The 15,631-nt window shown below is 44.7% G+C and overlaps 1 protein-coding gene across 1 annotated transcript; it reads left to right on the forward strand.

The window, feature by feature from the left end:
- Positions 1 to 525: 525 nt before the first annotated feature.
- EDN1 (endothelin 1) lies at positions 526 to 7,699 on the forward strand. The gene is made up of 5 exons (XM_005905491.3): positions 526 to 1,072; positions 2,639 to 2,807; positions 4,147 to 4,305; positions 4,462 to 4,575; positions 6,478 to 7,699. The coding sequence occupies exons 1-5, from the start codon at positions 1,009 to 1,011 to the stop codon at positions 6,578 to 6,580; spliced, it is 609 nt and encodes a 202-aa protein (XP_005905553.1). The 5' UTR covers positions 526 to 1,008; the 3' UTR covers positions 6,581 to 7,699.
- Positions 7,700 to 15,631: the final 7,932 nt, after the last annotated feature.

Here is a 15,631-nt window from a genome sequence, read left to right on the forward strand (position 1 = left end):
CTAATCAGCAATCCTGAAAGGATTGGGTATGTGCCTAAAAGGATTCTTTCTTTCTTTCTTTTAAACTTTCTTTCCTTGACAATCCTTCTCCAATCTTTCCCACTGTGGACGCAAAGAACTTGAGGGAGGAGGATCAGAATTCAGAGAAAAGTGTGTGGATCTATCTGCCAAGATAAACTGACCCTGAGTCGGTGGGGAGAGGGGATGGAGGGAGAGAGTCCCCCTGTCTGATCAGCACTAAGGAATCAGAGAGACATAAAAGGCAAGTGAAGCGAACAACAATTAAAAAAAAAAATCCCCCCGGACACAACAATACAATCTATTTAAACTGGAGCTCATACTTTTCATACCAATGGTATGACTTTTCTGGAGTCCCTCTTCTGATTCTTGAACTCCGGGGCTGGCAGCTTGCAAAGGGGAAGCAGACGGCTGCGCGCCGCACGGGCAGGTTTACCAAAGGTCCCTCTCTAATGGGTATTTTCTTTTTCTTAGCCCTGCCCCTGAATTGTCAGACGGCGTCTGCCTCTGAAGTTAGCAGTGATTTCCTCTAGAGCCCGGCCTTATCTCCGGCTGCACGTTGCCTGGTGGTGACTAATGACACAATAACATTGTCTGGGGGCTGGAATAAAATCGGAGCTGTTTACCCCCACTCTATAGGGGTTCAATATAAAAAGCCGGCCGAGAGCTGTCCAGGTCAGACGCGCTCCTGCCTCCGCGCTGGGACCGGCGCCTCCAGGGTCCGCGCGCCGCCGCCGCCGCTGCCGCCGCCGCGTGCGTCCTAGGACCGCTCGCTCTGCCTCTCCGCAGAGCAGAGACTTCTTTTTTCTCCCCGTTAAACAGCAATCAGGCCGAAGTACCATTTTGAGATCCGGAGAACCCGAAGCGCTTGGAAAGAACTGAAGCTGATTTTTTTTTTTTCCTGCACTTTTTCTTTTTTTATTCCCTTCGAGTTTAGTTTGCAGGGGGAAAGATTTTGAATCCTTCCTTTAATCCGCTCCCCTCCCCAGAATGGATTATTTCCCCATGATTTTCGCTCTGCTGTTTGTGGCTTTCCAAGGAGCTCCAGAAGCAGGTAGGCACGGTGACTTGTAAAATCCTTGAATACTGTGGTCTTTTTTTCCACCTTAATGCTTTTCTTGCTTCTGTTTCTCCCACTGCGTTTTTATGACTGCCGCTCAGAAATCAAGCGTAGGGGGGTTAGTGCTCAGAGCTGCTGAAGTTTTCTAGCAGTGGGGGGGTGGAATCCTCTGTGTAAGACCATTGCTCCTCTAGCATTAAAGTGACATGATTATTATTGCCTAGTGTGTTTCTTGGCTTTTAAAAATATGACTTAAAGACAAGATGTAATTTAGCTAAATGTGTGTTTGCAATCTTTCTGTTCAGACAGGTAAAAGGACATATAGGTATTTATATCTTATTCAAATACTGTTTTAATAGTGTGTTAATGTGTAAAATATTCATACTTTTCAACTCGAAGCCAAGGAATTTTATTCAAGTCATTCAAGCAGTTTATGCACATTAAAATCACCTGCAGAACAGTCTGGGGAAAAAACCCTTCAGGCAGTTTCAGGGCGAAGCAGATGTTTTCTTTAAAATTTGTCATTATTGACTGTGGGTTTCTTTTGGCAGGTTTTTGGCACTCAAAACAGTGTGAGCTCCATTTCCAGTGTTATTCACCTGTCCTGGGAGGGGAGCTAGAATAAATCTCGGCTACCAAGGGATTTAGATAGTGTGTGCGCATCTGCCCGTTTCTCTCTTTCTAGGGTCAATGCACTTTTTTTGTCTTTTCGTGACCCCGACTGAAGAGAAAAGGATGTCAAGGGAATGAAAATCCTGGAATGTGTCTGATCATTTGAAATGTACAAAATTGGGCAGATAAGCTGCAGGGCTAACTTGTCAGTAAGAGGAGACAAGGCTGCCGTGAGGAAGGGGGAGCTGGTAGATCCCACGCACGCCCTCCAGTTCCCGGGATTTAGAATCCAAAGCCCACAGAACCTTGTCTGGGTTCCAAGAGCGGCTGCTTGGTGATCCCTTCAGTCTGGGGTTCGCCTGTTCAACTGACTTCTCTCTTTCCAATCACCTCCCCGAAGCTCTGGATTTCCACCTAAGTTCTAGAGGTGCTGCTCTTCTGAGCTACTCCCTGCCTTAACACAAGGTGGGAAGCAGTGGGTACTGAATGAAAGGTCATCCCGCCTGGGGAAGTGGCTCGGAGTCTAGGGAAAGACAGTATGACTTACTTAGTTTGAGGTTGTTTTGGTCATCAGCCCATTTTAAGCCACGGTAGGCTGCGCTCGGTTCCATGTAGAAGCCAACCTAAATGTCTCATAAGCAGTGTTTCTAAGTATTTCCTTGAAGGCTGCGTCCTTCGTGGGGCTGGCAACTCCCTTTTCAGGTGGTTGTTTCCCCTGCACTTGTTTAATCTCTCTGAAGGCGGATAAGCCAGTGGCGACACAGGTGAAGTCATGTTAAGGAGAGGGGGAAAAAATCATCCTTTTTCCTCTGTTTCTTGCCGGAGGCTGGTGGTGTGCTTCATCTGCTTTTACCTGCTCTGCTGGGTCTGGCATCCACGCCGTGGCCCGTGTGCCTCCGGGCCTTGGAGCAGACACCTCCCTCTGACCTGATGTCTCTCTCTCCCCAGCGGTCCTGGGCACCGAGCTCAGCGCGGGAGCAGAGGATGGCGGGGAGAAGCCGGCTCCCGCCACGCCCTGGAGGCCCCGCCGGTCCAAGCGCTGCTCCTGCTCTTCCCTGATGGATAAAGAGTGTGTCTACTTCTGCCATCTGGACATCATCTGGGTCAACACTCCAGAGTGAGTCTCTAGAGGGCATCCTTACTCTAGGCTTTCTCCCCTCTGGCTCCACGGGAGACCGGAGCCCCAGTTTCTCTGGTTATTGTCTGGCGTGGTCTCTGAAGGTAGCACAGCTGACCACAGGAAAGTGCCTCCGTGGGCAAAACGCCCCTCCAGAGGGTGTCAGGCATCTTGGGGGTTGGGGGAAGATCTTTGTATTGGGCCTAGGGGTGAATGTTCTCGAATTCTCTGGGTTGAGAAGCCACTGCTGAGGTCATCTGTGGGTTAGTCTAACCTGTGCTTCTCATGGGAGCATAGAGACTTAAGAGGCAGAAGTGATGACAGAGACTTACAGGCTGTCTCCTCATTTTACTTTTGGAGAAAACTAAGACCCAGATTGTTGAATTTGCAAGGTTGAGTTTGTGCAGAGTGAGACCTGGAACTTGAGTGTCCCGACTCCTTTGTCCTTGCCCTTTGGAAAAGCCTATTTCACGACAGCAGTAGGAATACCCTGATCAGATTTCTCTTCTGCCTCCAGAGTGAAGAGAGCAGTTTCTCCCCCTTACTTCCTGCAAAGTAATTCATTCATCAGAAAGAATTGTAAACAAAAAGGCACTGATTGTGCCTGCAGAGTCCTGTTATAGCGAGGATGACCAAAATCCAAACAAAATCAAGGCAAACCAAACAAAAACCATGGCAGGCCTAATATTTAGTAAGGTGATAGTTCCAAGGGGAGGACTTTACTCCTTGGGTGAGAATCATAATGAACACGTTGGAAATTACTGGAGAGCCTTCTGGCAAAGAGTCCTTCTATAGCCACATGATCATCACCAAAATCAGCGGAGGTGTGCAAATATGGCACGAGCCGCGCTCCAGGTGGCCTGTTTTGTCCAGCCTCCCTGGGGGCCCCTTTTAGCATATCCACGTATCACTTGAGTTGAAAAATCAGTTTTCAAAATCATATGAGTCATGGTTTTGCATGGAAGTCCCCCACCTGCCAAGAGCTGTTAACTAAGTAGAGAGAAAAGGAAGAAAATATGAAACAGATACCAAAGCAGAAATGTCATAGTTTTGGCCAAAAAGCAAGGCTGCTGTGTCAAGAAGAAACTGAACTCTGTCGAGTTGACATGCAATGTCATTGACTTAGAGAACGTGATTTTCTCCCGGTTGGGTCCACACCCTCAGGGCCATTGATGGGCACATGGTCCTGACTGTTACCGCTTTTGACTCTAAGTTTCGCTACCAAATGCTGCGGCATGCTCTCCTTCTGTTTTAATGGAAGGCGGTTGGCCCCAAAGAATGCAGCCTTTGGAGAGGATTAATTATGCTCATATCGTCTGTTTCTCTCTTTCCATAATAGGCACGTTGTTCCGTATGGACTCGGAAGCCCTTCTAGGTCCAAGCGCTCCTTAAAGGACTTCTTTCCTACAAAGGCAACAGTCCACAGGAAGAGATGCCAGTGTGCCAGCCAGACAGACAAGAAATGCTGGAATTTTTGCCAAGCAGGAAAAGAACTCAGGTGAGTAGAAACACCTTTGTTTTTGATCAGCTTTTTGGCCTCCTGACCTTCTTCCTCTCGTGATGCCGTCTTCTTGCTTTGAAGAAAGCAACAGAGATGCTGAGAACAACCAGCCTTCCTGTTGCTGAAATGTCCTCCCTACCTGTATTTTAACAGGGACCAAGACTCCATGGAGAAAGCCTGGAACAACCAAAAGAGAGGGAAAGACTGTTCTAAGCTAGGAGAGAAGTGTCTTCATCAGCAGCTCGTGGCTGGAAGGAAAACAAGAAGGTAAGAGACTCTTATGAACAGCTGGTCCCCTTTACCTATAAACAGTCTCCAGTCATTCTTACCTCTGTGGGAGAAAGGCTTAGAAGACAATATAAAGCGAAGGGAGGAAAGGGAAATCTCTGTGTTCTTTAGACTTAAAAGAGCCAAAGAATCCTTCTCAAAAGTTTTTTTGATGTAATGGAAACTAAGAGAAAAATAATAATAATTTCCCAGTCGGTTCAGAAACAGTGGTTTACGTAATTCAGTCTGCTGCCCTTTAGCACACACACCACTCATCCAAACAAAAATCTGTTTAGGGACACCTCTGTCATTTGGTCACATCTAGTTTTTGCATCTCTGAGTCAATATATTTACAGCTTTCCCTGAGAAATTAAAAATCATTTCAGGGAAAATTTATTTTTTTAATCATGTAAAATCAAATTCTTCAAAAACATAGCAGTTATTCAAATGGCCAAAGGGAAAATAAAGTCATTAAATAGGGTTGGTGAGAGTTAGAACATGTCGTTTTTCAGGTTTATTTATTTACTTTTTTAATAGGGAAATGCATTTGGTGGAGATTCAATGTCATTCTCAACAGCTTTCTTATTTTTTTAATCAGTCATGAGCTGGGATCTGGATTAATAACACCCCAGGGTTGCTCTGAGGGGCTCTATAGGGATAAACCTTCCACAACCTAAGCATCTTGAAATTCACAAGCTGCGGGGAGGAATCCTGCTTTCAGATCTGTCCTATAGTCTGATTCCCCCTCATGATCAGAGGCATTTTTTCCCTAGAAATCCAGTGGCAAGAAGTTCTAGGAGCCAAGTGTTCTGAGCACAGGCCAGGAGGTCATGGACGACTTCTGAGTTGTTTACTACTGTCTGGGGCCAAGCTCAGTGCTTCCCATGTGACCTTAAAGTCTCCATATTTATGAACTCAGGCCACTAGTGCTCCTCCAGGCTTCCCTGGTAGCCCAGCTGGTAAAGAATCCGCCTACCATGCAGGAAACCCGGGTTCAATTCCTGGGTCGGGAAGATCCCCTGGAGAAAAGATAGGCTACCCACTCCAGTATTCCTGGGCTTCCCTGGTGACTCAGATGGTAAAGAATCCACCTGCAATGTGGGAGATCTGGGTTCAGTCCCTGGGTTGGGAAGATCTCCTGGAGAAGGGCATGGCTACCCACTCCACTACTCTTGCCTGGAGAATCCCCATGGACAGAGGAGCCTGGCGGGCTACAGTCCACAGGGTCGCAAAGAGTCGGACATGACTGAGCACAGCACAGCGCTTCTCCAGATGGCAAGATTATGTAAACCACTGTTTCTGAACTGACTTGGAAATTATTTTTTTCTATTAGTTTCTATTACATCAACTATTAAATCAATGTTACTGTTCTTCCCACCCAAAGAAAACATTAAGCCTGCAAAAATGATAGTTTTTAATTGCCATAAGACGTTTGCTTTGGGGTCCTGCCTGTAGGCCTTCTTGTTTTGAATTCCTTTCCCCCTCGAAGCCCGCTTCAATTCCTCACGTGATTGAGAATTTGAAACCTTTGCTGAGTAAGTGTCTCCATACAATCCCACCAAAGTTGGAACAGTGCTTGGAATAGGGCTAAAAAAAGAGAAGAAAGTATCTCTAGTCTACCTTAAAATCGTGCTTTAAAATTTCTTTAATTCCCAGCTGCTGTGGATATGACCACGTCACCCCTCTCCTTGCTCACTGAACCCTGCCTCACCCTAGGCATCAGAGGCAGTTTATTTTCATTTGAGGTTAGTAGAGAAGCACGTGGTCGTGGTTGAGGGTGAAAGTTGAGGATCCAGATTTAGATTTGTTTGTGCCAGATTCTAATTTTAGATGTTTCTTTTGCCCAAGAATAATTTTTTCAAAAAAAAAAAAAATTTGTTTTCTCTTGTCTGGTTTTAATAGGTTGGAGGCCATCAGCAACAGCATCAAAACATCTTTTCGTGTTGCCAAGCTGAAAGCCCAGCTCTACAGAGATAAGAAAGTGATCTACAACCGTGCTCACTGAGGGCAGGTTTTTGGGGCCTGTCTGAAGCTCCTCGTCCACAGAGAGCCCTGGGCCTGACTCTGTGCGCTGCCCACGGGGCTGGGATCGAGGCAAATGCGTCCTGCCTGGTCAGACGATTTCTTGTTCCAGACTGGCAGGGGACCAGCACCCTGGGTGCAAGCATTCCAGGAAAGGTTAAGGAGCGCCCCCAGCCAGTCTTGTCTCCATCCGAGCTGTTTTCGTCCGTCTCTCTTCTATGGGGGTGGCAATGGGCCCCGCAACGAAGGCAAAGAGACCCAGTGACCTGCAAACTGGGATTCCTCCTCCTGCCGGAGGAGGAGAGGAGATTCCACTTGCGGACGGAGTTTCCAAGAGGGTCCGAAGGGAGTGTTTGTGTCTCACTCAGGCGCCTGGCACATTTCAGGGAGAAACTCCAAAGCCCCGTGAAGATTTTTCTAAGGAATGCACAAATTGAAAACACTCGAAGGACAAACACTCGAGTAAAAATGAAAAAAAAAGGCCTGTTTTTCTAATTCATAAAATGCAAAACTGAAAGAAACTGTTACTACTGAAAATCAGAATGAGTTTCATGCATAGGAGACTACCTCATCTGTATTGCACTCTGACAAAGCATTTCCCACCTTTAATTATTGCCTCCCAAACTCTTCCCCCGCAAAAAAACCCCATCCTAGTTCCTAGCCTCGTGGAAGTCTGTCTAATGCATCAATAGTAGATATAACGTTTTCATGGTCATCTACTAGCTCTGTTCCCTAAGGAAAAATGAAAAGATCAGTTGAATCAGGAGTTTCCCTCACTTACCTTGATTTTTGGAAACACAATGGTGTAGGGTTGTTGTGGAGAGATATTGAAGGGTGAACATTGGTGATGCTTTAAAGCAGTAAAATTATTTTCCTTTATTGGCTCATGGAAGAGGTTGGATTACGTTTTGATGTACTTATATTTTTATAGATATTTATATTCAAACAGTTTATTCCTTATATTTACCATGTTAAATATGCGTTTGGGCAGGCCATATTGGTCTATGTATTTTTTTAATGTATTTCTGAATGAAATTGAAAATATGCTTTGTTTTGCCTGTCAAGGTAATGACCTTAGAAAATAAATATTTTTTTTCCCTACTGTACTGATTCTGAATCATCTCTGAAATTTCTGAGAGGTGAGCCACAGTGATAAGATTCAAAAAGGGGAATGAGTAAAGATGGTTTCTTGGAAAGGAGACAATCAGAAGAAAAAAGGATCTTAGCTAACGACAACAAGAATTTGATTTATATCTTAAAAGTTGCTTTTTGATTGCATTTGTGAAGCTGCTCAGTCGTGTCCTACTCTTTGCGCACCCATGGACTGTAGCCTACCAGGCTCCTCAGTCCATGGAATTTTCCAGGCAAATGTACTGGGTTGCCATTGCATTTAGCTAAACACCAAACAAAAATTCAGCTTTCACACCTCTCTTTTCCTACATAGCTGCTCTCTGCTTCCTCACACCTGCAGACTCTCCAGGGACTTCATCCATTAACTTGGCTTGGCCTGTTAGGATCCAGCAGTTTAAACTGATGGTGTGGTGAGAGGTGCTTTCTCCATGTTAATAAACTAAAGGAAGTGATGGCAAGGCCACCTCCCTGAAGGTACCTAATTAAACGCATTCCGCACCAGAGTTGCTCTGGGAAAATGGCCCGCTCAGAACGAGTCAGGGCTCCCAGTGGCTTTTTTATTTGCTCAGATTAAGAAGTTTGTTTATTGAGGAACACCAAGTACTTTTGCTCTTTCCCGGTAGCCCAGCACTGGACACACGCCCATGGAGGCAGAGATGCCAAATGCTGATTCTGGGCCCCTCCTGCTTCTCATTCCCTCCCTTCTCTCCACTTTGCCTCGGCTGACCTGCCAACCCAGTGGGGAGAATAGCTTTGCAGATGCTTGTTGCCCACAGAAGCCCATATGAGCTTGATCCGCTTCTGAGAATCTTCACCACTTTTCTCTGACAGGGTCTGAAAGAATGCCCGTGTTGGTGTTTGCTGTTTTAGTTGCTCAGTCGTATCTGACGCTTTTGCAAGCCCATGGCCTGTAGCCCATCAGACTCCTCTGTCCATGGGATTTCCCAGGATATTGAAGTGGGTTGCCATTTCCTCCTCCAGGGGATCTTTCTGACCCAGAGATCAAACTCAAGTCTCCTGCTTGGAAGGCAGATTCTTTACCACTGAGTCACCCTGGGAAGCCCGAAAAAGAATGCCTGGTTTTTCCTCAAATAACAGCTCACAGGGGTGGGGGGGTGGGGTTACTATTCTTCAACAGTGACACGTCTGAAGGATGTTCAGTAGCAGTCTTCAGATACCTGGGCAGGGTTTCCATCTTTACAGGCATTGGTTTTCATCTTTCATGTTTTGTTTTTAGGAGACAGTCTAGTGTCTTTGGGACTCCCCAGACGGCTCAGTGGTAAAGAATCTGCCTGTGATGCGGGAGACACGGGTCCGATCCCTGGGTTGGGAACATACCCCAGAGAACGAATGTTCTCTAGGGAACAAACATACCCTGGAGAAGGACAGAAGAGCCTAGCGGGCTCCAGTCCATGAGGTCACTAAGAGCAGGACATGACTGATCACGCACGCATGCACCAATGTCTTTGGGGGCATTGCTTGTAGAGCTCACTTGATCTAGCTCACTGTTTCTCGGCGTGTGATTCTCAAGAGGATAGTGAAGTTTTGCCCACATTGACAAGGGCCTTGGCCTGAATTTAGCCCCTGCTTAATCCTGAACAGCTCTTCCATTCGCTGGCATTGTGAATTTCCTCATCTGTGAACTGAAGAAAACGAGGAACTCCTCTAAAAGCCGTAAGAGCGAGCCTGAGATCACATGAAGAAGTGGAGGTGATGGGCAATAGTGAAGATCCAAGCTCGGAGGACGTGGATCTAAGATATTTAAGAGGGAATTGCCGTGGGAAGAAGCCACTGAGAAAAAGTAAAACACAGGAAGCAGCAGAGATAAGATTTTCTTTTTCTTTCTTTCTTAAAAAAAATTATTATTCAGACTCTTAAATCCTCTTCCTCCATGCTTCCTGTCTCAGTAACCAGCAAGAAAAGTTAAAAAAAAAAAAAAAAAAAGGCATGAAGCAGCGCTCTTAGTGCATGAGAGTCAGTAGTAAAATAAACTGGAAGGTTCTTAGGAAGTCAATATTTTGGAGTATGTAGAGGAAAGATTGAATATTACTCAAGGGCCATGCCAGCTCAAAGGGTGAACTCATGGGATGGTTGGCCATGCTTCTTGCTGTTTTTCCAGTAAAAGCCCACTTAAGATTTCTCTCTTCACGTTTATGTCTCTCTTCATGATCAGGACCAGGCAGAGCTTTGATCTCAGGGCTCCAAGGACCAGAGGATCCTGGGTGGGGAGAAGTGGTCTTTGGTGAAGTGAGAGGCATCTGTTATCACACTTCATGCTCACTCCAGGGATGGGCTCCTTGTGTGTTGGAAACCATTGCCCTTTCTCCTGCCTGCGCTTCCCTGAAATGCTCAGGGTATTAGACTAACTAACTAGAGTTTTCACAACCACAAGTATCATACTAAGCAGGAGTTCTCTCAGGAAAGAAAGAGCAATCTTTGGTTTTACTGGATGAAAAAGCCGAGGCTCAGAGAGGGAAGTGGCTTACCCAAGGTCACACAGCAAGCGCCTCTGGAGCCTGAGACCTTGAGCAGAGCTGTTTCACTCAGAGATGATTCGCAGTTCGTGGAGACAGAGGCTCAAGCAAACCTTACGAGAGGGTTCTAGATGGTGAAGCAAAATCACTCTTCGCAGAAGCTGTGCCTTCTAGCCTCCCTGGCGAGGGCTGCCAGACCCATTCTTCTTAGTACTCTCTCAGGAGCATCACTGTGCCCCAGAGCCCCGCTCACGAACATTTCAGTTGTATGATATTTGTTCACTGCTTAATCTTCATGACACCCATGCACAGAAGGCAGAAACTCACTGTAATTTACAATGTCTGCCTTCGAATATGGTGCCACGAGGGCTTCACTGACAACTTCTAGAAGAAGATCCAACACAGAAGAAGAGAGTGCAATGGTGATGAATGCGATGGCAGAGGTGGCAGTGTTTCCTTGAGCCCTGGTGATGGTCAGAAAAAGATCTAAGGCTGTGCCATTGGATAATGAGAACAGAAGGGCCTCAGCCGAGGGGGTCACCAACTGAGGGAAATGCTGTATTCCCAGCCTGACAGGCAGCGTGCTCTGGGAGGCAGCCCATCCAGACTCTGACATGCCAAGTCTTCTTCTTTCTGCAGCTCATTTTTCTCTTTTATATTCTGAGTCATTCCAAGCCTCCACCCGAAACTGCTGTGGAAGCGTCCAGGGATGAAATTAACAATCATTGGCGTGGCAAAGGCACCGACCAATTGGAACAGACCAGGACAGAGTCACGGGGTGGTTCTGTGGCTCCAGCAGGTTCCTGGTGGTCTCCAGTTAGGCCAGATGTTAAACCTCCAAGTGTGTAAAAGTCCAGAAGTCTGGGGAAGCCAAAGGGAGCCAGAATGGAATTTCTAGACTTCTTGCTCTATGACTATTTACCAGCTATTATGAAAGTAAATATCTCAGCCATAGCCAAGAAGCTACTGAAATGGAAGCAACCTAAATGTCCAACAACAGATGAATAGATAAAGATGTTTGGTATGTATATACAATGGAATATTACTCAGCCATTAAAAAGAATGAAATAATGGGGTATATAGCAATATGGATGGACCTGGAGATTGTCATATTAAGTGAAGTAAGTCACACAAAGACAAATATCATAGACTATCACTTAGATGTGGAATCTGAAATAACGATGCAAATGAACTTGTTTATCAAACAGAAACAGATCTACAGACTTAGAGAATGAACCAAGGGGGAAAGGTGGTAGGGGGGTGGCGTGAGGAAGGATAGACTAGGAGTCTGGAATGAACATGGACACATGGCTATATTTAAAATAGATAACCAGGGAAGTCCCCTAGTGGTGAAGTGATTAGAATTCCATGCTTCCAGTACAAGGGGCACAGGTTCGATACCTGGTCGGAAACTTGCTACAACCTCATCCCTCTGGGTCATCCTTTCACTGCCCATGCCTGCCTCACTCATACACTGATCTTCTTTTGTATAAATGGAAATAATTGAAGGTACTTTTGGCCTCCTTGGAGGTTTTTAGCAGGACAGTTTGATGGTGGCCAAAACTGAGGCTTGCCTCAGACCAGAACTTGCTAGGGTCCTCGATCTACCAGAACTTCTAGCCTCTTGTACTGGAAGCATGGAGTTCTAATCACTTCACCACTACGGAAGTCCCCTGGTTATCTATTGTGAATACAGCCATGTGTACGGGTTCATCCCAGATTCCCAGTCTATTCTTTCCCGCTTCTACCTTTCCCCCTTGGTTCATTCTCTAAGTCTGTGGATCTGTTTCTGTTTGGTAAACAAGTTCATTTGTATCATTATTTCAGATTCTGCACCTAAGTGATAGTATATGATATTTGTCTTTATCTGACTTGGCACAGGATTGTCAAGAAGGAGCTGCTTGTAAGATTGGGTCTTGGCCTCTTGGATTAAATTTGGACCCAGAAAGGTAGCCAGATAATTTCTCATTAACACTTCAAACGGTGCTTGGTGATGCTCTTAGCAATGATCACACCTGTCATGGGCAAACTGGGAAGCATGTCACCCTAAAACAGGAGAAGCCTTGAAGGAGGTTAGAATTTCAGATCCACCTTGATCTCTTGGAGACGACCTGGACCTTGGCCCTGCTTAAGTAGATTCGATGTCTATATCTCTTTATCTTCAGACCAGGCAAGGGCAGAGAACTTTCACCGTCTCTGGTGCCTCCAACCTTGAGCATAGGTTTTCAGGCATAGTATATCAATGAATTAATAAATGTACAGATGGGTGACAGGGTTCAGTAAGAGAAAAAGCAAAGGTAATAATAAGACTTCAGAAGATTTATAAGACCCACTTATAGGGATCTCTGGAGAGTGTGTGGCTAAAATATTCTTTTATTCAGGCTCCACTTCAGTGACAATTGTCCGTTTGGTGTGAGTCTTTCTATTTCTTTGTACTCCAGCTCACCCCAATATTACCACTATAATAACAATCTTCCCCTGTGCTTCAGTCACAATCACCATGGATGCACAGCTAGAAAGAACTTAAAAAATAATTTATGTTATCTCCCCATCTCAAAAAATCTCCCATTGCCACTCACTCTCTGCTTTATAGAGTACAAAATGTTATCTGCTGACAGTAAGAAGGACCAGATAGAAAGACAAAGCAGTATTATGATTTCTGAGTTCTTCATTCTTTATTATAAATATTTTCAAACATAGCCCACACGTGAGAGAGAGTATAATAAAGCCATCATACGCATCATACAGTTTAACAGCTGTCAAACATTTTTTCTTTTTTTAAAGAACCACCGTATTTTTCGGCCGTGCTGAGTCTTTGATGCTGTGCTCGGGCTTTCTCTAGTTGCGATGAGCAGGAGCTAATCTTCCTGCAGCGTGTGGGCTTCTTTTTGTGGTGGGTTCTCTGGTTGCAGAGCACCGGCTCCAGGGCTTCAGTGGTTGAAGCACTGAGGTTCAGTAGTTGTGGCTTAGTTGCTCCGCAGCATGTGGTATCGTCCTGGATCAGGGATCAAACCCATGTCCTCTCCATTAGCAGGCAAAGTCTTAACCACTGGACCACCAGGGAAGTCCCAGTTGTCAAAATTTGACTGATACTCTTTCACCTCTACTAACACTCTGCCCTGCCTTCCTGGATGACTCTGAAGCAACCCCAAGTATCATTGCCATCTCATCTATAAATATTTCAACGAGGATATAGTGAGTTGAGGGTATAGATAGGCTTTGTTCAACCAAGTCAAATGTGAAATAGCCAATTGGGTATGTGGGTCTGGAACTGAGAGAGAATGAGCAAAACATGATCCCAGACCTCAGAGGACCCATCAAGACAAAGGTAGCAAATGTGGGTAATAGCCAATGTTTTTATAGCATGCCAAATACTCTTCTGAGAGGTGTGCAGGCATCAACTCATTTCCTTCTTACTATCACAGAATGAGGTAGGCACTTTCATTTGCTCTACTTTATGGATGAGGAAACTCAGGGACAGATTAAGTAGTAAGCTGGCCAAGGTCAGACAGCAAATTAAGAGGCAGAGCTTGGTATGACCCAGATAAACTAGTTCACTATGCTTTGTGACTAAGAAGAATTCGGCTATAAAGGCTACACTGTGGGATGAACCAGTCCTAGGTTGATGGAAAAGTGGCAGTGATGCAGTCTTCCTGGGGGAGAAGACAGGAAGTGTGTAGGTTTCTGGGAAAAGACTAGGAGGATGGGCCTTGAGGCGTTGCCTAACGAAGAAAGCACTCAAGAGTTTTATAACTCAATCAAAAATATGGAAGAGTCTCAATAAAATACTTCATCTACAGAGGACTTGATAAGAAGAAGGTAGCCTAATGTGCTCATGTGGTTGATTCATCAGAAAGGTAAGTAAGCAGGTATTTATCTCATCAAGAGGTAATTTATCCCATCAAGAGGTAATTTATCCTACTAAAATTCAGAAAGGATATTTAATTCAATGATACTAAAAATCTTCCAGCATCATGACCACATTAAGAGAATAAAAAGTCTATCTTCCTAAGTGACGTTGATTCTTCTGCTAAATTATCCTGCCAAAATCCAGAAAGGATAAGTAATTCAGTGATGCTGAAAATCTTTAAAGAATATAACAACAATAAATGGGACTGCAATATCTTAATTTCAAGTGGCATTGACTGGATTTGAAATTTGGGGACATGCTTTTAAAAATAAAAATAGATCCACTTGAATACATTTCAGCTAAATTTGGAAGATGTAACTAGATTTGTGGCTAATAAGATGAAATGATTCCACTAGAAGTCTCTGTACTTAACCAAAAGTGGAATTTATTAGCTCAAGTGTTATTCTGCTAATTTCCTACTGTTTGTAACATGGTCAAAAATGTCCTTTCACTGAGTTGAGAATTCCCACTTGATCTATGGGTAGGGATTGCTTAACTCCCTGTCAACTTAAATGTCTTCTTCAGGCTTGACGAATTTGTTACGATACCATTAGCAATCACCTTGTCAAAGATGTTGCTTACTGGTTTGTTTCCCCCCATAACCGATTCAAACCAGTCAATCCTAAAGGAAATCAACCCTGAATATTCATTGGAAAAACTGTTGCTAAACCTGAAGCTCCAATACTCTGGCCACCTGATGCAAAGAGCCAATGCATTGGAAAGGATCCCGATGCTGGGAAAGATCGAAGGCAAAAGGAGAAGGGAATGGTGGAGGATGAGATGCTAGATAGCATCACTGACTCAATGGATATGAATTTGAGCAAAACTCTGAGAGATACTGGATGACAGAGGAGCCTTGTATGCTGCAGTCCATGGGGTCACAAAGAGTGACTAAAAACAACAACAATAATCAGCTCATTTTGCTCTGATCAAATGGCCATTGATGATGCCCCTCAGTTTGGTGAAAGATACTGTGTACAAGGCAGTTAAGGAGATGATTCTATGCAGCTACTACAATAAGGACAATGTTCATTAAGAGAGAATGTTTCAAGAAAAGGAAGGTGGCTTGGGATTTTATCAAAGCAGGTAAGCAAGGAAGCTGTCCTTGAGTCTTATGGGAATCATGAGAGAGATGGAGATGGTCTTCTCTGAATTGTAGAGAAGGGGTGGAGGGGAATATGAGAGATACAAGGCCATTTGAGGTTAGCTATTTCTCAGAATCCTGGAGGGGGACTTCTTGCGCTTTGGGAACACAGGGCTCAGATCAAGTTCAACATTGTTCCCCTTTTTGTTCAAGAAGAACAAGCATCATCACTAAGCAACCAGATAATAATCCTAAACCTTCTGAGTGAAGTGAAGCAAGATCTCAGAGTTTCTCAAATGACTTCATGCTGCTACTGTAGAAGCAGCTGAGCTGTACAAAAGCGATGACAAAGGTCTGTGGTTTTAGAGTCCTGAAGATCAGACTCCTTAAAAAAATGGATGCCAGACACACAAAAAAGGGAAATGTTAATGTAAC

This window comes from Bos mutus, chromosome 23, assembly GCF_027580195.1.
Source record: "Bos mutus isolate GX-2022 chromosome 23, NWIPB_WYAK_1.1, whole genome shotgun sequence".
Lineage (NCBI taxonomy): Eukaryota > Metazoa > Chordata > Mammalia > Artiodactyla > Bovidae > Bos > Bos mutus.